The sequence below is a fragment of the Primulina eburnea genome, chromosome 11, assembly GCF_022965805.1.
Source record: "Primulina eburnea isolate SZY01 chromosome 11, ASM2296580v1, whole genome shotgun sequence".
NCBI classification, from domain to species: domain Eukaryota; kingdom Viridiplantae; phylum Streptophyta; class Magnoliopsida; order Lamiales; family Gesneriaceae; genus Primulina; species Primulina eburnea.
The window spans coordinates 9940461-9963749 of NC_133111.1; the positions used below are offsets into that span (position 1 = coordinate 9940461).

At 39.3% G+C, this 23289-nt stretch overlaps 2 protein-coding genes across 5 annotated transcripts; both read right to left on the minus strand.

Moving 5' to 3' along the window:
* Nucleotides 1-9640: 9640 nt before the first annotated feature.
* On the minus strand, nucleotides 9641-11933 carry LOC140804680 (F-box/kelch-repeat protein At1g51550-like). Its single transcript, XM_073160770.1, has 2 exons — nucleotides 11435-11933; nucleotides 9641-10921 (listed from the first exon to the last, which is right to left on the minus strand). The coding sequence occupies exons 1-2, from the start codon at nucleotides 11904-11906 to the stop codon at nucleotides 9969-9971; spliced, it is 1425 nt and encodes a 474-aa protein (XP_073016871.1). The 5' UTR covers nucleotides 11907-11933; the 3' UTR covers nucleotides 9641-9968.
* Nucleotides 11934-13759: 1826 nt separating this feature from the next.
* Nucleotides 13760-22323, minus strand: LOC140804278 (uncharacterized). 4 transcript variants are annotated; one of them, XM_073160170.1, is made up of 7 exons: nucleotides 22063-22323; nucleotides 21831-21933; nucleotides 21063-21142; nucleotides 20890-20967; nucleotides 20388-20479; nucleotides 19555-19589; nucleotides 13760-14245 (listed from the first exon to the last, which is right to left on the minus strand). In XM_073160170.1, exons 1-6 carry the CDS (start codon nucleotides 22069-22071, stop codon nucleotides 19568-19570), a joined length of 384 nt encoding a protein of 127 aa, XP_073016271.1. In that variant the 5' UTR covers nucleotides 22072-22323; the 3' UTR covers nucleotides 13760-14245; nucleotides 19555-19567. The 4 variants fall into 4 exon arrangements, 1 of the variants encoding a protein (XP_073016271.1); XR_012112156.1 differs by lacking the exons at nucleotides 13760-14245; nucleotides 20388-20479; nucleotides 21063-21142; nucleotides 22063-22323 and having other exon boundaries at nucleotides 19550-19586; nucleotides 20890-21062; nucleotides 21831-22056; XR_012112154.1 differs by lacking the exons at nucleotides 13760-14245; nucleotides 19555-19589; nucleotides 21063-21142; nucleotides 22063-22323 and having other exon boundaries at nucleotides 20412-20479; nucleotides 20890-21062; nucleotides 21831-22056.
* Between the last annotated feature and the right edge of the window lie 966 nt (nucleotides 22324-23289).

The window sequence follows — 23289 nt, forward strand, 5'->3', positions numbered from 1 at the left end:
GTGAGCTGTGCATTGGAGCTGGTGGTCTTGTGTGGGCTGGACTGTGGCTCTTGAGGGTCGACTAGGTTCTAGTAAGTCGTGGTTTGAATTTGGGAAGAGTTATCAAGTTTTGAGTCAATTCGGGTTATAAACATGGTTTCAGTTTAGCGATTAAGTTGAATAAAACGAAAGGTACAATTGTATGTTTAAGAAAATTAGTAGAAGTCAACAATAAGGTTATATGATTAAGTTGAATAAAACGAAGGGTACAATTTTATGTTTAAAAAAATTAGTAGAAGTCAACAATAAGGTTATATGATGGTTCGAGATAGGCTCGAGTCATGAAAGGTAGGAAAAAGTCAAAAACGAGAAGTTCGAGGTCGAGGGTAAAATGTTCATTTTATGCCCCGGGTAGTTCGAATGTCCTGGCAGTGTCCCAATGTGTCATAATACATGCTAAATGATTTTTAAATGATTGTGGTGAATTTATGATATTTTTACGATAAATGCTACAGTTGAGCTATTTCCGAAAGTGCTTATTTTACGATTTTTAGAGGATATTATATATTATAAATAAAAGGAAATGAGAAATATTTTAAAGGATATGAATTGACTGTGACTCAGAGGATTTGTGGGGGATCTCTCTTAAGAAGGGGCGGTTGGCCACGACCTAGTGACGAGAGTTGCTGACTCCCCGTTGCCAGGTACCATGGTTTATCGATTGATTAATCTAATAGAGGATAAAGGATAGAGAATAAATGATAGTCACTTTCAATTATCATTCTTCACCTAAAATGATTTAGGTTAAAGGATAAGGAAATGGTGAATAATGTTGAGTATTTTGAATGATTTATCAAAATGTGTATGCTTGTGATTTTAAAGTCGGAAATATTTTATTAAAAATATTATTTTAAATGCATGTGGTTCTATATATATTATTTGCTATTACGGTTTGGATGTGTTGAGTCCTTAGACTTACTAGATTTTAATGGTCACATGTGAGGATGATGTTGAGGGAGGCTCGGACGCTTGAGTGGATCGGACATGGTAGTACACTCCCGAAAACCTTACTTTTTCCACAATATTATGATAATCAAAGTTTTGATTAAGATTTTGAGGATTATTTTAAAGAAATATTTGTGATTCGTTTTTAAAAGTTTAGACAATGTATTTCGTATGATTGACGTATGCTTTGATAATTGACGATATATTTATTTTTTATCGCAAATTTAGTTTTTTTAAAATATGGATTTATGTTTTGATATGGTTCGGTCTTTATAAAGATACTGAAAAAAATTTCTAGTATTATTTATTTAAAGTAAGAGGTAAGAGATGTTTCATGAACTCAGAAGGAAAGTTACCACCATCATTTGGTACCAGATCCTTATAAAATCAAAGAGGGAATGCCAAAGTAATGGAAAAAATTTTAACTGACAATGAAAAAATGATCAATATTATAAAATTTGTCTCAGGAAAGAAAAAATATGATGACAACGATATTGGTCTTAATGATCTACAAGACCTTGCAGAGTCTTTTGATAACTTCAAGATGATCTATAGATGAACACGGAGGAGGTAAAATTCTATTATCAATAGAACACCTTTACTAGAACCACCAATGGAAAATATAGGATCCTATGGCACCAATATGGTAGGATCAAAAACAGATTTACAAACTGGTGGAGAATCACATCCAGCGGAAACACAGTCCAATAATAATCAAATTCCCTTGTACCAAACACCATATAAGAAGAATGTTTTAGCACCAATACATCTGTACGAGGCTATTCTTAATCTTGATGTACTGGACTTTAAAAATAGATAAGATCTCATAGATGATTGGACATTGGTTATGAGAATCACAGCAAAAACATTTGATCTCAACAAAGAATGATCATTAAAATTTTACAAGTAAGTATGATGGAATCGGTCAAAATCATCTGGGACACGACTTTGGTGGAAACCAAAGACACAATCATATCTGAAGAATCTCTTAGCGAGATAGGCGGGAGAAAGAATACCCTATTTAAAGCACAGTTTATAGGGGTAAACTATTTTAACAGTTAAGACACGGAAAGAAAATACTCAAGCTCTTGAATTACATGATCTATTTAGTTGATGACTATATTATGTTATTCACTAAATATTGATGAAATTCAGAACTCGAAGAAAATATAGTAATACAACTTTTCTTCACCAAAATGTCAAGTTCCTGGAGAGAAATGCTAATAAAGGAATATATTCCTAATAATCCAGATACTCTGACTAGACGAGCCTATTTTCTTAAAGAAAATTGTCAGAATGGTCTCATATGACAACATTTTAAAAGAACTACAAACGATTAAGGAGTATAATAAATGTACATTTTTATGTTATAAATAAAATGATTTTCCAACAATCATTAGAAGTCACCAAAAAAAACTTTAGATGTCATCTATATGCCAGAAATGGAAGAAGTTGAGGAAGCTCTTGGGAAAGAATAGTATGGTCTAGACAGAAAGCCAAATCTTACAAATCTGGACAAAGAAGTGGACCATCAATGAGTAGGATATCATTCCAAGCATTGAACTCATCTCGAAGCACGGAATTAAGTAGAGCTCGCACTAGACCTAATGAAAATTTTAAAGATTGTAATTTATGGATATGTGGAGCAAGAGGTCGTATTTTGACCAACTATACAAAAAATGATAGAAAAAGAATAAGACACTTCAAATCAACTCCAGATATTGAAAAAGCATTCTATTACCAAAATCTAGTTCGAGTGTCAGTTTGAGAATATTCCCTCAGACGATAGTAAATATGAAGAAAAGGAAGTTTTGAGTCAAGAACGTTCTGATGGAGAGTCAGAATCAGAATCTGACTGAAGACGAAGTGTTTCGAAATGAAACACATGAAAATTGCATGAATTTTTTAGCCAAACAACTATATCTCATAACATGGTGTAACAGATCATGAAAGAAAACCCTAGCCTACATATATATCAAGGATTCTCAGCAGAACAAGTAGAAAAGCTCTTAGGAAGTTTTGGCCTAACAAACAAAAAGCATCACATCATCTAATTTATAATGTTTCTAGCAGCACAAAGCATCACTTACGTATCTGCATCCCTGCATTTACCTAGGTTTGAACATGGATCTATATATGGCTCATATGGATCAGTTAACTCTCGATTATTGATCATTTTTTTATTATTTATAATACTCGTGATATATTATAAATAATCAGTATGTGCGTTATTACTGATATAATAACAAAAGTTGCATAAATCCGGAAAGCATACAAACATACATGTACAAGATTTTAAAATTAATAATGAGACAAATTTTTAAAATAAAATCCCTCATTTTGGATAAGATCCAAATTTTAACTCAAAACCATTAAAACGAAATTAAAAAGTTTAATATTTCATTGCCTTATATCAATGGTAGTTGTATGATGAACGCTACCCGTGGTCAGTGTCCAACTCATACTATTGGGGAAGCCTAGACGCCGGAAAATTGTTACTTCCACTAACATATTTGATGTGTGCTAATTCATTTTTTAATCGTTCTTTGGAATAATTCAATCAATTAAGATAAACAGGGTCTAAATTTTTTTTTTTAAATACAACGTAATGGAATCACTCTGATATACATATCAAAAGTAAAGTGTAGGTCTTGTACTTAATACATTAAAATCAACTAGGGTTCAACTACTATATATCAAGGGCTGACACCTATCTACTTCTGATCCAGATCTCCACGCTAACTTGTCCTCTCTCATCCTCTTCTTGACCTTGATCATGTCCCACCTGTTGTCCTGCACACACACAAACACGACAACAGCCGGATAACTCCAGTGAGAATGTAATCCCAGTATAAACAACGTAAACATGCAATCATATAAAACATATATATAAAAGCATATAACAGTTATCATTAGCATGTATTAAATCTGAAAACATGAATGATATAAAACTGTAAATAAACTCATGACTCGTCATTTCAGACTCGACTCATCTCTAATCTAGGAATCCCGGTTCCTGGAAATTGGCCCATATATCGAATCTCAGCGATAGGAGTCGATCTACTCCTTAGCAACATCGATATAATTCAATCATCCAGTGTCTTGGCATATCCGCCACAGACTTGGCATATCCGCCAATGACTAGGCATTTCCGCCCATGACTCAATACACGCTTTGCTATTAATCAATAGACTAAGCATATCAATTCCATTCAATTGCAAACATCAATGCAATAAAGTAAAGTATGTGGTTTTTGGGAAACTCAAGTCCAATCTGACTCAAGTCGATGTCCCAGTTAACATTGATTTATACCTTTCTTTCTGTCGGTTTCTGGCTTTGTCGAAGTCTCGAATTCGAAGCCTGTCAATAATCAATCTGGCAATGACAATGTTGAGGAGTATAATATCAATACACCACTCAAGTCAATACTAGATATAAACAGAACTCAATCTAATTCTGTTTCAACGGCATAACTGCATAATCTCAATATACCCAACAATATAATTCAACAGATATCAATTTTCACAACTTATAATCGATAACAATACAAATCTAATATCAAATCTCAATCAAATCCCTTTTGAAAATCATAACAATTTCATATAGTATCTATTCTTCAATCCGGTTTCAATTATACGATGTCTACTATGTCAAGAACACCATATATGAATCATATCTGATTCCTTCAATATCATATTTTAAAATCATAACAAAACGTAGTAAAACTTACGTCCAGTTGAATCTCTCGTCGATAGGAACACGGTATTGAAGTCGGATTGAAAATCTAACGGACGGATCGTTCACAAATCACAAATCTAAGAGGTGTAAAGGCGTAAGGATTTTTCTGAAACTTCCTTCGTTTCCTCTTTCTGAATTTTGAAGGAATGCAACAATATATATCTATTTATATATCCACTTGAATGTAAAAGAAACGTGGCTTACTATTCTTGAATTTCAGTCGGCGCTCGAGCGGTCATAAACTACCGCTCGGGCACGGAACTCTCTGTCCGAACCTTTGCTTGTCATACACTGGTTCTTGGGCGGTCAAAAACTGCCGCTCGGGCACCAAACTTTCTGTCCAAATTCTAATCTTGTGATGTATTGGCGCTCGGTCGGTCTTTTCCTACCACTCGGGTGCCAACAGTTCTGTCCAAAATATTGGTCTTGCATTGTATCGACGCCCGGCTTCTCCACTTGAGTTCCTAAAACCTCAATTCCGTTAATTAATCAATATCTTATCATAGTGATAACATCTCGGGCATTACATGATGTGAACTATTTAGAACTCCCATTTCGACTCATATTATTTGGGGATCTCACGACGACCGTCCACTAAGGTTCAATACTGATGGATAAGGCTCGACATGTGAAGAGGTAGATGATCATGTTATTGATCCCTCCTCAAACATGAGGCAAAATTACGTAAAAGTTGCAATTGAGCTCTACCTTCCGGAAATTATGATAGGATGATATTATTCGGGATCATGATAAAGCAAATGGGCCTTGCATACTCACTAAAGAAATTGAATTTCTCGTTTTAATCAGATGGTGGTAAAAATGTCAAAATAATAGGAAGAAATTTGTAAAAAAAAAATATCGTATTTTACGTCTTATAAAATGTTTAAAATAGTCGACAACGATAATATGTTTCATATTCAGTAAATTTACGATTTCGTCAAGTACTCCATTTCTACTATTAAAACAAGCAAACCAGACATAACTACCAAGATTGGCTAAGAAAAATTGTTCTGAATTCAGAAAAATGACATACACACTAATGTTAGTCTTGCTGAACTGACGAGGCATGCAAGATGATGGAACCATAGTATGTAAGCTAAAGTGTAATATGCTTGCTTATATGTTAAATAAAATGTAGAGACAATTTGAGGAAATATAGAATGATGATGACATTCGAATACACATGTAAGAGTTGTATGGTACTGAAACTCATACAATGATGCACACTAATTTTAAGGAGTTCATGAGTGTACGTATGCAAGATGGGGCTCTGGCCTATGAGCATTGTTTACATACGATTGAGCTTACTAAGAAGGTGGTAAGGCCTGTAATTGATGATTTTCAACGAGTTACATGATGACATCATCTTGTTGTCGATCTCTTAATCATTTGATGGGTTCGTGGTGAATTTCAACATGAATAAGAGAGAGGCTAGCCTTGAAAAGCTACTCAACATGCTTACGACTTACGAAGTCGCCATAAAGAAGGAAAATGTTGTTTACTTAATGGGCTTCTCGTCAGGGACAAAAAATGATCCGCAAGGTAAGAGAAAGAAACGTTCTGCTCCTTACAAGAAAAACAAGCCCAAAAAGAGGCAAGCTCCAAAAGATACTTAAAGAGCCCACAAAGCTCAATAAGTCAGAACATGTTTGTTTCACTGCAAGAAGAATAGACATAGGGAATTATCTAGGCCAAAAATGTTTTTAAAATGATAAGTGAATGTCCAAGTAAACACGGTTTGAACAACAAAGAAAAAAACAAGATAGTATAAATCAAGTACATTTGTGGCACGCTAGGCTAGAACATATTTCTCAAATAAGGATGCACAAGCTAATGGGAGAGGGCATGTTTGACTTGTCTGACATAAATTATCTATAGACATGTGAGTCTTATCTAAAATAAAGATGACCGAAGCCCCTTTCCTAAGGAAAATAGAATGTACACATGATCTGTTGGATTTGATCCATATAAATGTGTGTGGCCCGTTAAGTGTTAGCAAGAGATATGGCCAAACAAACTTCATTAACTTTACTGATGATTTCTCGAGGTATGAGTATATGTATTTAATGAAATACAAGTATGAAGTCTTTGAAAGGTTCAAAGAATGTAGAGCTGAATTAAAGAAAAAATTAGGAAAGATACTAAAACATTTCGATCTGATCGAAGTGGAGAATACTTAAGTAATGAGTTTCAAAACTAGCTTAAAGAGAATGAGATTCTCTCACAGTGGACTTCCCCTATCACACTCCAGTTGAATGGTGTGTCAGAACGTCGTAATCGAACATTGATGGACATGGTTCGATCTATGATGAGATTCACTGAATTGACATCATACCTTTGGGGATTTTCACTTGAAATAACGACCAATTTGTTGAACCAAGTTTATACAAAGGTAGTAGACAAAATTCCAAATGAGATATGTATAGGAAAGCCACCTGAATATTCTTTCTTTAGAATATGGGGATGTCATGCTTATGTGAAGCAGATAGTGTGAGCCAAATTGGATAGTAGAGCCAATCTGTGCTACTTTGTGGGATATTCAAATAATTCTATTGGATATTACTTCTATGATCCCAATGAAACAAAGATGTTTGTTTCAAGGAATGTTATCTTATTAGATAAAGAGTCTCTATTGGATAGAAAAAGTAGGATGATGAACTCAAAGAAACTCGCGAACCACCCACTTCTGAAATAGTAGAACCTACACCCTTCAGTATATTGAAGAAACACAAGCTTCTAAGAGATCCGAAAGGGTCTCAAAGCCGCATAAGAAGATGAGCCTCTTTCTTGAAGAAGGCCAAGATGAACCATTCCTGGATGTGATCCAAGAAACTTCAAAAAAACATTTTTTGATTTCATATAAATGGCTTTAAGCCATGTAGTCCACAATCCGGGATGGAATCCATGTATTCGAAACTACCGTAATGAGGTCATCTAACTTCATATTTTTATGAATAAGCAGCTAGTTGCATGATCGGGGGATAGATCTGATACAATTGCTTATTTCAATATATGATTTTTTTTATAAAAAAAAAAAATTTAACTACCCTAGTAGATGCTGGCCTATTTCTCAAAACATATGGTGTTAAAAACCCTAGAATTTTAATGTCCTTCATTTTCTTCTTGGTGTCTCTTTCTCTAGGGTTTGCGAACTCTTCATAAAATGGCCATTTTTGGATTATAATTTGAAAGATGATCAACTAATGTTTCATTCAGTAGTGAAAAATTCTTTATAATGTGTTGACCCCAGTGAGAAAGTCCAGTCACCCGTTCCACCTAAAAATGTGAACTCCCCAAGGAAAAAAAAAAAAGAAAAGAAACCAGGATTGGCAACATGGGTGTTCAAACTTCGGATAAAACCGAAAAAACTGAAAATCCAAATCGAACATCGAACCAAACCGAAAGTCGAATTTTGTAATTCGGATATAAATATTAAAACCGAAATTTATTTGGTTCGATTTCAGATTATATATGTCAAAACCGAAATTTCATTAAATTAATAATTTTTTTATATGAGTGAGTCTCATGTGAGACCGTCTCACGGATCATAATCTGTGAGACGGGTCAACCCTACCCATATTCACAATAAAAAGTAATACACTTAGCATAAAAAGTAATACTTTTTCACGAGTGACCCAAATAAGATATCCGTCTCACAAATACGACCCGTGAGACCGTCTCACACAAGTTTTTGTCTTTTTATATTATATATTTTGATATGATATTTAGTGAATGAAAAACTATTTTGAATAATCTTTAGTTGATTGTTGTTTGTTTAATGAATTTAGACCTTATATTTAACTATTTTACTAAGAAAAACACCTAAAAAGTTAACATATTATATTTTACAATATATTTATATTATTAATTTTAATAATTATACCAAAACTGAATTAACCAACTGAAATAACCGAACCGTTTTGGTAGAAAACCGAACCAAACCGAAGACAAATGGTTCGGATATCGGATGATATATTTCTAAAACTGAAAACCGAAAAAACCGAAATAAAAAACCGAAAATCGAACCGAACCGATCGATGAACACCCGTAATTGGCAATGTTATAATGCAACGGAAACGTTGAAATATTATGAAAATGCGTTTGGCCTTTCGTGTGCTGTAATTCATTGTGACCGTAGGTTTTATTTATGTAGGTTGTGTATGCTGAAGTCTACATGATAGATGATGATATGAAGTGGAAAGTGCTACCTCCTATGCCGAAACCCGATTCTCATATTGAATTTCCTTGGCTGATTGTTAATAATTCGATTGTTATTGTTAGAGGTACCACGGAAAAGCATCCTGTCACCAAAAAGATGACGCTGATTGGCGAAATATTTCAGTTTCAATTTGATACGCTGGTATCTTCTCCATACCTTCTAACCACTTTGTCATTACAGATTCCTCATTCTTGTTTATTCTTGATTGATGGGCATATCTAGCACAAATTACTCTTGATTGATGGGCATATCTACCATGATGCAACAAGTAATGTTTCTGGTCTTATACTCGGAACTAGTTTTCATATCCTTGTAACAGTTTCATTTATTTTGAATCATTGGAACAGAAATGGTGGGTGATTGGAAATCTCCCTTTTCGAGTCAAAACCACTCTAGTTGGATTTTGGAATGGAATGCTGTATTTCACATCTGGGCAACGAGACAGAGGGCCTGAGGATCCAGCGCCATGAAAGGTAATAGGTGAGATGTGGAGCTGATATTGTGAGAATTATTTTTGTGGTTGCAATGGGTGCCACAATATCATTAGTTGTACAAGTAGTGGTAGGTACACTTGTTTCTATTTTATTTATTGTTTTAGAAGTCCTATGTAATGGAAAGACAAGTCCAGACCCTGTCGAATAACGACTTGAGGCAAGAGTATCCATGCTTGCTATGTTTTATACAGTTCTACATCTTGCTCCTACCATATGCCATCAGGGTCTCTAAAAGCATTCTGAAAAGGGTAAAAGAAGACCGACAACTAAATTCGGCATATGAATGCATCTCCATATGATCACAAACCAGCTGAAATGGCATACCATATTACTCCTATTTTGTAATTCCAAGGGAAATTGGAAGCGCAACAAGTACACACTGGCATATGCAGGCACCTCAATATTTACATAACATTTCCCATTGATTAGTTTTCTTCTGAGTAGTTTTGCGTTTTGAACTGCTGATTCCTTACATGGAAAGCAATACGGTGACCTCACCAGCCTTTTCTTCTATACATGCGAAATCACGGAGACTAGTGCAGTATAAGTTCCACAAAGAAAAATTCTCCATCGAACCTTAAGCCTGATGAACCAGCAGGCTCAACTGACCCATCAACCATTCCACCATGCACAAACAAATAACACCCTGAATTATCAACACAAGCACCATGAAATGACCTACACTTGGGTTTGTGGCCCCCCTTGAATTCAAGCCTTCTCCATGTTTTTCTATGCTGCTGCTGCTTCGTTGTCATCGACTCGATGTCTAAAACCCAAAAGTCATCTTTCCTATGCCTATTTGAATCTTCACCTCCGTAAATAAGAAGTCTATGTCCTATTATAAGGTTGGCAGAGTGCCCCACTCGGGGCATTGGCATAGGCATGCTGTTACATAAATCAAATACTAACTGAATCCATCTACCGCCTGAAGAATCAAAGAGCCATACATCATTAAGCACTTCATAACCTGATCCCCTCCCTCCAAATAATATATTCTTTGCTTCATCAATATGAGTTAATGTGTGTCCCGACCGAGATGGAGGGCATGGTTGAGACAAAATTTCTCTCCACGTCCCAAAACAGACATCTTCCGTGAGATCCAGAACCCATGTGTCACATAATCTCACACCGGATGGCCCGATGCCTCCGTGGATAAGCATCCTTTTATTATCAATACAGCAACCAGCATGAGCACCCCTCGGTGATGGTGGCGGTGCACTCAAACAACTCACATCAAGAAGCCGCCAAGATAATTTAACATTACCAAGTTTTTCTTCAACTGTGACCTGGCCAACCCATGTGTCATTTTGGCGGACACCATGTTGATTGATCCCTCCAAACAAGACAAGATAATTGCCAACTACAACACAAGAGTGCCCGAACCTCCCCTCAGGAATGCCCGAACTTGTCTTTTGCCATTTTATTCTTCTCCTCTTCAACTCATCAACTCCTGCATAAGCCGTCCATGTGTCTTCGAGGTGCCTTCCTGAACCATCAAAACAGAGAGCAGCAATGACAAACAAGAAATGACAGAAATTCAGTAATCAAATTGATTGAAATAACAAGTATTTGGTCAGTTTCCCAGCATCTGCAACAATAATATTTTTATAGAATGAAATTATCCAACGGACTCGATCTTTATCTTTATTTCATAAAGATAAAGGCCTTGAGAAACGAAAATACTGCTAGTATAGAGTACGATGATGTTTTTCTACCACTATGGAGATGGTTCTTGGGTCAAATGTTGAATGATAGCTCCATAACACATTTCAAAACTAGAAGCTCCTCTTGTTATGTCAACAGAGTAACAAATTCAAGTTATCAAGACGAATGAAATTGTTGCTTTATTTTCTGCTGACCATGATATACAAGTATTAGGGGTGGGGAATATCAATTCCATCTGCAATACATATGCACACAACGTTACAAGGATGAATTAATTGAACAAGAACCCTCGTGGGAAAAAAGCAAGTAGAAAGAGCGATTGGGTAAGGTTAACCTCCCTCACATCCCCCACCGAACAGAACCAAGCATCCGGACACCAAATTCAGAGAATGGGAAGCTCTGGGTCTTGGGCAGGGCCACTCATCATCGTTGCCCAACAAGAGACTGTGGCAATTCACAGTGTCCAACTGGTAAACCTGCCGGTACATATTCTTCCATCGAAGCTTGGCCGCGTCCGCTGGTGGATGTCCCCAGTCCCTCCTATATACAGACTCCCACAGAGCATCTGAGTATGCCAAAAGATTCAACCTTTTGCATGTGGTGGCGAAGCAGAGAATTGATTGTATGGGTAAGAGGAGCAAGATCGAAAACAGTTGGTCTTGGGATAATCTTGCTATTGGAGATGAAGATACCGATGCATCAGCCATCTGTTGATGATGATTGAATAATACTTCCTCCTTTCGCTTCTTTTTCATTCTTCTGTCTGTACGAGAAAAGGATGTGAAATTTCCAGTTCCTATCTTCATTTATTCACTCTTTCCGTATCTTCTTGTGCTAATTTACTAATATGCCATGGAACGTATAGGCTAAAGAGTTCATCTATATTTTTTATATTATATTATTAAATTTGAGATGATTAAAATAATTAATTTTTGATGTCACCATATATTTTTAATAATTATATTTATATATATATTAATAAAATATTAATCTTTATTGCAAGTTAAATATGGCTCGGTTGATAGAATTTTAGTATTATAAGTATTAATAAGTTGTAGCTTTAATTCATATCTGGATCTTTTCTTTTCCTTTTTTTCATATTTATTTTTTTAATTCATATATCAAAATTACAGTATAGTCTTCTACTATTTTTTATAATTATATTTTATACTCATTTAAAATATAAATCAAATAAATTATAAAAAATAATGCACAAATACGTAACGCGTGCGTCAGTATGATAATTATAATAATGAATAACCATTAATTATCATATTCAAAATTTATGATATAGCTTCAATAGGAAAAAATCCATGCCAGCTTCATTTTGTAAGAGTTTGATGTATTTAGGAAAAAAAAAATAGACATATTTATCTAGGAAAATAACAAAATATAATGTTAGAAAAACATATTAGGCCAACCAGATTCAATAACCGGAATAGCTTTTTATAACCAATCATACTAAATCAATAACAATAGACATTAATAAGAATAAAAATTAACAACAATATTAATAAATGAGAAGTGTAATTAATTCGTATTTGCTTTCAAGAGATGTGGGAGCTGATTTGATAGATAAAAGAACCAACATAGTTGGGAATTTTGATAAACATAGGAAAATAAAGATTATTATTGTTTTTTTAGGATTAAACACAGTATATTAGATCAGTGTAAACATAAAATCTCTTTTAATTTGTCTCTTGACGGATCATATTTACAAGTAATAAGTAATACTTTTAACATAAAAAAAATAATGAATAACTCATATAAAATTATATGTTTCACAAAATTAAAATTGTCGGTCTCACAAAAAATTTCGTGAAGACTTACACGTGAACCTCTCTATACAAACATAATCGATTGATGTTTCCCAAAAATTTCAATAACAGTTGAGCCACATGAATGTATTTTAATAAACACAATTATATATTCACGAGGAGATGATTGATCCTAGATATGACAATGGGACAGGGTGGGGACGGGTTTGTCATTCTCATCCCCGTCCCCGAATTCCATCATCACCCACATACTCGTCCCAATCCCCGCTTTTTCGGGTTCGGCTTCGGAGATCAACTTCTCATCCCCATCCCATCCCTGCTTTTTAGGGTTCGACTTCAAAGATCAACTTCTCATCCCCGTCCCATCCCCCGTTAAACTTAAAGAACTGTGTAAAAACAGAATCGAAGTCTCCTGGAATTTTTAGAAATTTGGATTTATTTCCTTTAAAAGTACATCATACGCAATCACGTGAGTTGGCATTTGTGTAGGAGTTTCCTCCTCGCTCACACACACTTCTTTATGGAGCCCGGACAAATAACTAATAATGCACTTGTCTTTCAGAAAAAAATACAACTAAGGTGTGGGGACCCCACCATGATTAATACAATACTATTATTATTATTATTATTATTATTATTAGACAAAAACTTGTGTGAGACGATCTCATGGGTCATATTTTGTGAGACGAATCTATATTTGGGTAATCCATGCAAAAGTATTACTTTTTATGCTAAGGGTATTATTTTTTATGGTGAATATGGGTAGGGTTGATCCGTCTCACAGATTGAGATCCGTGAGACGGTCTCACATGAGACCTACTCTTATTATTATTATTATTATTATTATTATTATTATTATTATTATTATAGCAGAGATAAATATAATAATAAAATATGAACGCCGAAAAATACAAGATGATCCTCTAGTGTTTCAACCATCTGCCCTTATTCAAATGAAATTCTCTTATTATTAAACTGTGAGAGACGTTATAAAAACCAATAAAAAACAGAATACAAACAAAAAACAACATCTTCTATATATATAACATGACAATCTATACGTAACCTGGGTGTCTTGGCGCACACGAATATCGTCCCGGCTGTCTTTTGATATGAGAGCAGCATAATCTAACTCAACTTCTTTTAGACAAAACTACTTTCAGAGGCTTTCAAAAATATTGCATTTAATTCCTACAGGAGTACTATAAATGTTACCAAAAGAAAGCGGAGCCATAAAACATCAATTTGATCAAGACACGACTCTCTGTTATAAACATGGAATGAAGTTTCGGTGATAAACCTTTAGATTTTGTTCGCCTCCATCAGCTACAATCTTTTCGACCGTTCTTTGACATCAACCCAAGCAACAGTTCCTGATACCCCAGGGATGAACCCATCAAGATCCGGCCCAGGAGCCCGTGGCCCATCCCAAGTCCAAATGGAAGACAGGCCCATCAAGGGCCCAGGTATTCTCCTATAAATACCAGGTTTGAGCGTATGATAGAAAATTCACTATATTGCTTTCAGCAGCACCCTTAGCTGCTCCCCCCATATATCATCAGTCACTGACTTGAGCGTCGGAGGGGCTACGCCAGGACACCCTCCTGGCCCCCTCTTAACGGTCTTTTTCTTGATTTCAGGTTCAGGGTCATCTTAAAGCCCACGTCTGAACTAGTGACGCTCGTTGGGATCGGACCCTAGATTTTCCGTGAGTATCACTTGGCGCCGTCTGTGGGAAGTTTGAGTTGAGACGTAGATATGGTAGGTAAGAGAGGGAGTGGAAGAGCTACCTCAGCATCATCACGTCCTCGGAGGGGACCTGAACCATCTCGTGCTGAGACAATACAGGAACAACCGCATCTTGTGACGAGACAGGAGCAACCTCGTCAAGAGACGAGAACCGAGCAGCCCCTTCACGAGACAAGGGTCGAGAAACCCCGTCCCAATGAGAATGTGGGGAACTTGACCCTAGAACAGTTGGGTCAATTTATCACCCGGACAGTGGATGAGGCCATGAAGAGGAATCAAGAGTCTATGTTTGCAGAAGATCAGGCCGCTCGCCAGGAACGAGAGGAGAATGTGGAGGGAAGTCAGAGTAGGGTGGAGGAGACGCGACCTCGCCCAGGTGAGGAGAATCCGGAGATGGAAGAGATGTGGAGGGAGATACGGACGCTGAGGCAGCAATTGGGAAACAGAGCTGCTGCAGCCCCCAAGAAAGGAAGTCCTTTTTCCCTCGCCATTTTGGAAGAGGGGCTTCCTCCAAATTTACGACAGTCAAACGTTGGAGAATATGATGGACATACAGACCCCGAAGAACACTTGGGGAGATTTGAGAATGCGGCTCTGTTGCACCAGTATTCAGATGAGGTCAGGTGCAGGGTTTTTCTGGGCACGTTGGTGAGGTCAGCGCAGCAATGGTTTAACACTTTGCAGCCCAGCTCTATACGTTCTTTTGAGGACTTCTCAGCTGCCTTCTTGCACCGATTTGCTAGCAGCAAGAAACACCAAAAAAACTATTTGAGCCTGTTTGTGGTGAAACAACAAGAAGCTGAAACTTTGCGAGAGTTTGTTCAGCGTTTCAACAACGTAGCATTGGAGATACCAGCGGCCACTCCTGACATCATGATAAGTGCCTTTACCCAGGGACTTAGAGGAGGAGAATTTTTCAAATCGCTTGTCAAGAAACCTCCGTCGAGCTATGATGATTTGTTAGTTCGGGCGGAAAAATATGTAAATCTAGAAGATGCCCAGCGGCACAAGAGGATGGAGCAGCGGCCCGGGGGAGGAAGAGTTGAGGGAGTAGAGAGAGGAGGAAGGAAGAGGGGTGCAGGTGAAGGGAGGAGGATAGAACTAGAGGTAGAGGACGGTTCTCATCTCATGTTCATGTGGATAGAAGTCATGACAAGGTGATGGAGGTGGGAGAGTCCGAGGGGAGGTGGGAGAAGTCGCAGAGGATTGAGAGCAGGGCTAGATTGCCTTCGCGGGACAGACGAGAAAGATCCGCATCTGGGAGTCGACCGAGGTCTCGTCTATCCCCTAGACGTCGTCAAGGTCCTCCATGGGTACATCAGAGGATCGAGGAGTCGAGGAGAGAAAGTCGAGATCAGGATGTCCCTCGAGAGCACGCAGAACCGAGGAGAGGAATGAACGAGGATAACCACCCTACGAGAGGAATGATTCATATGATCTCGGGGGGTGCTACTGATGGAGACTCTGGGCGAGCTGGGAAAGTACGTGGGAGAAGGTTGGAGAACTTTGAGATATATAGGGGTGCAGACTTACCACAAGACATCGTCATCAGTTTTGGGCCGGAAGACCTTCGAGGCATCGTGGCTCCTCATAACGATGCCTTGGTGGTGACAGCCACCATTGCCAATTATGATGTGGCAAAGATATTTGTTGATAATGGAAGCTCCGTGAACGTCTTGTTCAAGAGCACGTTCGATCAAATGAAGGTGGAAGGATTTGAGTTTGAGCCGGTCTCCACCCTGTTGTATGGGTTTGCAGGACGCGCCATCCCACCTTTGGGTCAGATTGTGCTTCCCCTATCCTTGGGGACTGATCATCGGCGAGTAACAAAAATGATAGCGTTCACCGTGGTGGATACCCTTTCGGCGTATAATGGAATTCTGGGGCGACCAGCTCTAAAGGATTTCAAAGCTGTAGCGTCCACATATCATCAGAAGTTGAAGTTCCCTGTAGGGAAGGAGGTTGGAGCCTTATGCGGGGACCAGATGGTCGCGCGTCGGTGTTATGAGGGGATAGTGAAAGAAGATGGGAAGAAAGCGAGTGTGGAGCTTAGCATGATTAGGAAAGGAAGAAATGAGTAACTTTGTCCTGGGGAGGTACAAGAGGAGCAGAGATGAAAGTTGGAGAAGGCGCTGGGCAAAGGTCTAAAGAGGCTCAGGAACGCTTGCCACCTTAGAGAATATTAATCTTGACTTGAATTTTGATGTATTTCGTTTATGAATTTGTCTTATTTATCCGTTGGAATTCAATAAAATAAGGTTTCTCTTTTCAGTTCATGAATGTTGTTGTATTATGAGAGGGAAGGAGAAAAATTTTATTTTCCTACTAAGGCATCGCCTAGTAGAGAAGCAGCGTGAGAAATTAAATTTTGTTGCTAAGGTATTACCTAGCAGAGGAGTTAAATGGTGGGAGTGTTGAATTTTCATTTTCCTGCTAAGGCGTTGCCTAGCAGAGGAGTTAGAGAGTGAGGGTGGAGAATTTTTATTTTCCTGCTAAGGTGTCGCCTAGCAGAGGAGTTAGAGAGTGAGGGTGGAGAATTTTGCATTTTCCTGCTAAGACCCGGCTTAGCAGAGGAGTTAGAGGGTGGAGGTGTTGATTTTATTTTCCTGCTAAGACCCGGCTTAGCAGAGGAGTTAGAGGGTGGAGGTGTTGATTTTATTTTCCTGCTAAGACCCGACTTAGCAGAGGAGTTAGAGGGTGGAGGTGTTGATTTTATTTTCCTGCTAAGGCATCGCCTAGCAGAGGAGTTAGAGGATGGAGGTGTTGAATTTTATTTTCCTGCTAAGGCATCGCCTAGCAGAGGAGTTAGAGGGTGGGCGCGTTGAATTTTATTTTCCTGCTAAGGCATCGCCTAGCAGAGGAGTTAGAGGGTGGGCGCGTTGAATTTTATTTTCCTGCTAAAGCATCGCCTAGCAGAGGAGTTAGAGGATGGAGGTGTTGAATTTTTATTTTCCTGCTAAGGCCCGGCTTAGCAGAGGAGTTAGAGGGTGGAGGTGTTGATTTTATTTTCCTTCTAAGGCATCGCCTAGCAGGGGAGTTAGAGGGTGGGCGCGTTGAATTTTATTTTCCTGCTAAAGCATCGCCTAGCAGAGGAGTTAGAGGATGGAGGTGTTGAATTTTATTTTCCTGCTAAGGCTTCGCCTAGCAGAGGAGTTAGAGGGTGGGCGCGTTGAATTTTATTTTCCTGCTAAGGCATCGCCTAGCAGAGGAGTTAGAGGGTGGGAGCGTTGAATTTTATCTTCCTGCTATGGCGTCACCTAGCAGAGGAGTTAGAGGGTGTAGATGTTGAGTTTTTATTTTCCTGCTAAGACTCGGCTTAGCAGAGGAGTTAGAGGGTGGAGGTGGTGAATTGTTATTTTCCTGTTATGGCGTCGCCTAGCATAGGAGCAGAGTGGAGGAGGAGAATTAAATTTTCCTGCTAAGGCATCGCCTAGCAGAAGAGCAGAGTTTGGGAGGAAGAAAAATTTTTTGGTTAGTCGATAACGGAAGTTGTTGGGAGCAGAGTTTACGGGGATCGACGGTCAGGTCGTGGGGGTGTGGGGGCAACGCCCCCATAATTTTTTCAGAAATTAGACAATCATTCGCAAGGGGCGTGCTTGGGCGAGAGCATGTTTGGGGCGTCGGGGCGAGCTGGCGGATGAAGGGCGAGCGGGCGAGAGCCTGGCAAGGGCGAGCCTGCAGCTTTGGGCGAGCATCGAGTGTGATGGGGCGAGGCTGTTGTGGCGTCGAGGGGATATCGAGCTTCGCAGCAGCAAGGGGCGAGCGCTGGGCGAGCTTAGAGGCGAGGGGATGGCAAGCTTGGCACAGGCGAGGGCGAGCTCGTGGTGATGGGCGAGGATGTGCGGGGGAGGACAGCGCTGTGGGCGAGGCTGTGGCTAGGCGAGGTGGTGGCGTTGGGCGAGCTGGTGAGGGCGAGCGTGCGCAGGATGGGGCGAGGTGGTGGTGCCGGACGAGCTTGGGGCGAGCTGGGAGATGGGCGAGCGCTGGGAGATGGGCGAGCAGGGCGAGCGTGCGCAGCGGGGCGCTCGGCAGGGGCGAGGAAAGGCGGCGTGAGGCGAGCTCGGCTGGGCAAGGATCCGGTAGGGGCGAGCACGAGAGCTGTTCTTGGGCGAGCACAGGATTGTTCTTGGGCGAGCACGAGAGCTGTTCTTGGGCGAGCTGGTAGGGTGAGCACGAGGGTGTGATGGGCGAGCGCTCGAGTGGCTTGGGCGAGCACGAGATTGTTCTTGGGCGAGCAGTAGTGCAGTTGTGGTTGGGCGAGGCTAGGGGCGAGACGGTGATCGGCGAGGGCAGCGGCGAGCGGCAGGCGAGGTGCTGGAGGGGCGAGGGTGAGAGCACAGCAGGCACAGGCTGGGAGCACGCTTTTGGGTGAGGCTCGAGGCAAGAGGGTGATGGGAGAAGAGTGAGGGGCGAGGGGCGAGGGCTATTGGAGTGAGATGGGGCGTGGTTGTGAAGGAGGGTGCCAGGGGATGAACACGTGAACGGCTGGGAGAAAATGCACAACTCGCACCCGGTACCCCGAGGACAGCACAACTAATCGAACTTCGAACCTACGATTCAGTTCGACTCGGGAGGGGGAGACTGGTGATACCCCAGGGATGAACCCATCAAGATCCGGCCCAGGAGCCCGTGGCCCATCCCAAGTCCAAATGGAAGACAGGCCCATCAAGGGCCCAGGTATTCTCCTATAAATACCAGGTTTGAGCGTATGATAGAAAATTCACTATATTGCTTTCAGCAGCACCCTTAGCTGCTCCCCCCATATATCCTCAGTCACTGACTTGAGCGTCGGAGAGGCTACGCCAGGACACCCTCCTGGCCCCCTCTTAACGGTCTTTTTCTTGATTTCAGGCTCAGGGTCATCTTAAAGCCCACGTCTGAACTAGTGACGCTCGTTGGGATCGGACCCTAGATTTCCCGTGAGTATCAGTTCCGAAGCCTCAAATGAAATAGATATCACTGCTAATAGGTTATAAAGCTAATCAAAATCTTGAGGCTATTCATCTCAACTGTATGACATTGCATTAGATTTTCGTTTTACTATTCTTTTCCTCTTTCCTTTTTTTAAAAAAATCACCATTGATACGGGCTTGTTCACAAATAAACATAAAAAATACATAAAGAGGAGCGTCGAGCTTGAACTCCAGTCCTATGTTAAAAGTAAATGTAGCAAATAGGGCAACTGAATCCAAAATACAGCGGTGGATAGAAAGTCTGATCAAGGAATTTTGATCGAAGGTGACCAACCCAACATCACTATTCCCAGCCAAAACACAAACAGTGCACCAAAATACCTCAACACAATCAAACAAGTGTCATGTCCATGATACACACATAAAGGCAGTAATCCGAGTTATGCAACTATCATAATTATTCAAATCACTTGTTTGGTTGAAGAAGCACTTCATGTGGCAAAGAGCCAAAAAGAGGATTTGGTTAATCCACCCCATGAATTAATTTGGAAGATATATCACGATTTAACAATTGTTTATTCAAATATAGGAAGAAAATGGAAGCATATTTTTCTTTTTTAGTGATGCCTAGTGAAGATTATTCGATGAAACTAGCACCACTGCACTACAACAAAACAGATGCAGGAGGTCATGCGAGGGCAGAGGAAAATTCCATGCAGTTCTATACGGTGTCAACAACACAAAATTGACTAATATTGAGATACAATGTCATAAATATACATAAAAAATAAACATATCATTTCTAAAACTAATCATCGTGAACAATTATGTCAAAGAATTCACAAACCTTATGTTCTGCATCCAAAAATAGAAGAAACTTCCCCACCGTTGAGAAGGTCCTGGTTGATGTTTTGACATATATTGTTTATGAGCCCATTCCTGCAATGCAATTAGACATATTATCACCAGCAAGAAATATAGAGTGAAACCGTAATCAATTGGGTGCTGAAATGCCAGTCAATTGAGACACATGAAGCTGTATACAATAACTCCATTAATATGTATGGAACATTCAGGAATCAGCATTAGTATTCATATTTACATATACAGTTTCTAAATGAACGCCAACAAGTATCAATCATCAAAGAAGGCCTAAAATTCAGATGAGAATTTCTTCCATATATGTGGCGAGATGACCAATAACTCTAAACAGTAGTGACACGGGCACACGTCATTCTAATTACTAGCAACGCACATATGAGAATTTCAAAGCATGTCATTACAATATATGTAGTATATCAAGTGAAACATTTACTAATTTCATGAAATCAGAGCAAGAAGAAAATCACCTGCTGGTCTTTCGGGAGTGGGTATACATCACCAAAGATTGTTACACATGCATTTGACAAGCCACTCCACCCAAGAATCTAGTGAATTTTCATCTTTGTCAAAGCCACATACAAAATACATGGCAATGTTTTTGGTGATGAAAGCTAAAAAAATTGCAAAACGAACCAGCTACCTGTACCACAGGTGTGAACCTTGGATCAGCTAACAAATTCCTTGTATGTATAGCCAATCGTGAAAATGAAAAGATTGGATCTGCAAATATAAGTTAAACAACCACTCCAATCTCAAAATGAATTTTTATTATTATTTTAAGCCTATCAAGTAGAATGTGTCCAGTAAAGAAGAGGTATAAATAATGAGTAGTTTTCAGACTCTAGATCATTCAATGCTTCGCAAAATCATGTCTTTGTTTCCTCAAGGCAACCCTTCATAGCATGTCATACTAAAGAAATGAGGCATTCTCAATGACTCAATAAGGCTATTATTTTTAAGAGTTTGATAGGGAGATATTAATGACCCCTGAAACGAAGAATCAGGAGTGGCTTCTGCACCAAAAAAAAACCCAATTACTAGTACCAAAAGCTGCATCTGGTACATTAATTTTTTTCTGCTCTCTCAACTGTGTTTTTCTGAATCCTTACATTCAGTTCATGAACCAAATGCATCTCTTCTGTCATTCAAATAACAAGTCTAAATGTTTACTTTGTCAATAATTAAAGAGAACATTTTGAGGCCAATTTACACATGTTAAGGAATAATAACTTTCCAGATTCCAAGAAATGTCGCAATAAACAAAAATGGATCAAAATTTTATTGAAACTAAAGATAAACGTGACACAACAAAAAAACAAACAAGGCGTTCCGGAGGTGGACACAAGAACAAAAACTTTATGATGCGTTCCGGAGGTGGACATAAGAAAAAAAACTTTATGATACTTACACCCAATAGGGTCTGCTGCAAAATCTACGAGGGAACCAAATGGATAGCCTTCCCGATGGTGGTGCATCCGAGACATAACAGTAGACAGATGAGCAAACCTAGTCTTCTCTTATTTCAACGAAGCAATATAATAGAGGAACAACTCATTAGAGGCAGTTTTTGTATAAGATTGGACCAGCATAGGTATATCGCTATGACTGCACAAAATATATCAGCAAATTAAAAGTTTTACCTGTTCCATTAAATTTCGGACTGCTCTAAGGCCGGCTGTCAGGGACTCAATCCATGGGGCCCAGCCCAACTCAAACAAGAATCGAGCAGCAAAAATCAAAGATGTGCTATAACAAAGGTTTACTCATGGAAAGTTTAGAAAATAAGGAATGAGATTGATTGGATTTTTATTTACTTTCTTTAATAAGTGCTAGAATCTCGAGCTTAGAAAGGGGAATAATGGACATATTTCTGGGATGTCAATTTAATGTTTATCTTGTATTTAAAGGGTTGCTGATGAAAGAAATAAGACATTCAGCTTTTTATAGCTAATATTGAGATCGCGAGGTTCTCTCAAACGAGCCTCGAACATCCAAAAAAATAGGTAGATAAGGTAGAAAAAGCCACAAACAAATCTCAAAGTTAAACGATCAACATCTTCACCGACCCATAACCCGATCCTTTAACCGTGCTCATAACAAGTTGGTATCAGAGCCAGTAGTCATGGGCGATTTGCAAGCAATCCAACAGCAACTTACGACCCTTTTCAAGTTGTTCAAATCCGAAAAAGAAGACCAAGCACGCAGACAAGATGAACAAGAACACAACCAGCAAGTTCTACACAAAAGGCTTGAAGAATTGGCTGCTCAAATGTCAAAAACCAGGAAGGACAGTGAGGATAGCAGCGGAGCATCTGATTCACAGACAAGAGATCAGCGGAAATCCAATGAGTTGGGAAACTCGAATCAATTCATTCCCAAATATTCTAGGATGGACTTCCCGACATATGATGGGTCAACCGACCCCATTAGTTGGATAAGCCGATGTGAACATTTTTTCCGCCATCAACGCACACCCGAAGATCAGCGTGTGGGGCTCGCGTCTTTTCATCTTGAAGGAGACGCTCAACTGTGGTTCTTAAAACTTGAGCGAGATCGACCCGATCTTACATGGGAGTTTTTCGCACAGTACTGCCACGTGAGGTTCGGACCACCGATTCGCACCAACAAACTGGGAGAACTATCGAAATTGCGACAAACAGGCACGGTGGGAGAATACCAATGTCAATTTGATCAACTTTCTGCACGAGCTTCCTCCCTTACAAGCGAGCAAGAAGTGGAAATTTTCATTAGCGGCCTACAAGAACACATCGCGATTGAGGTAGACATTCACCACCCAAAAGATTTAACAACTGCCATGGGCCTGGCCCGTTTGTACGAAAGACGCACAGGAAGCCTACGACAAGAAC

Coding starts and splice junctions, on each gene's coding strand:
- LOC140804680 (XM_073160770.1), bottom strand. CDS start 11,906: ATGAAGATAGGAACTGGAAATTTCACATCCTTTTCTCGTACAGACAGA. Junction 10,922..11,434: donor CGGTGGGGGATGTGAGGGAG/GTTAACCTTACC, acceptor TTGATGGTTCAG/GAAGGCACCTCGAAGACACA.
- LOC140804278 (XM_073160170.1), bottom strand. Junction 21,143..21,830: donor TGCAGCAGACCCTATTGGGT/GTAAGTATCATA, acceptor TTATATTTGCAG/ATCCAATCTTTTCATTTTCA. Junction 20,480..20,889: donor CACTCCCGAAAGACCAGCAG/GTGATTTTCTTC, acceptor ATTGCATTGCAG/GAATGGGCTCATAAACAATA.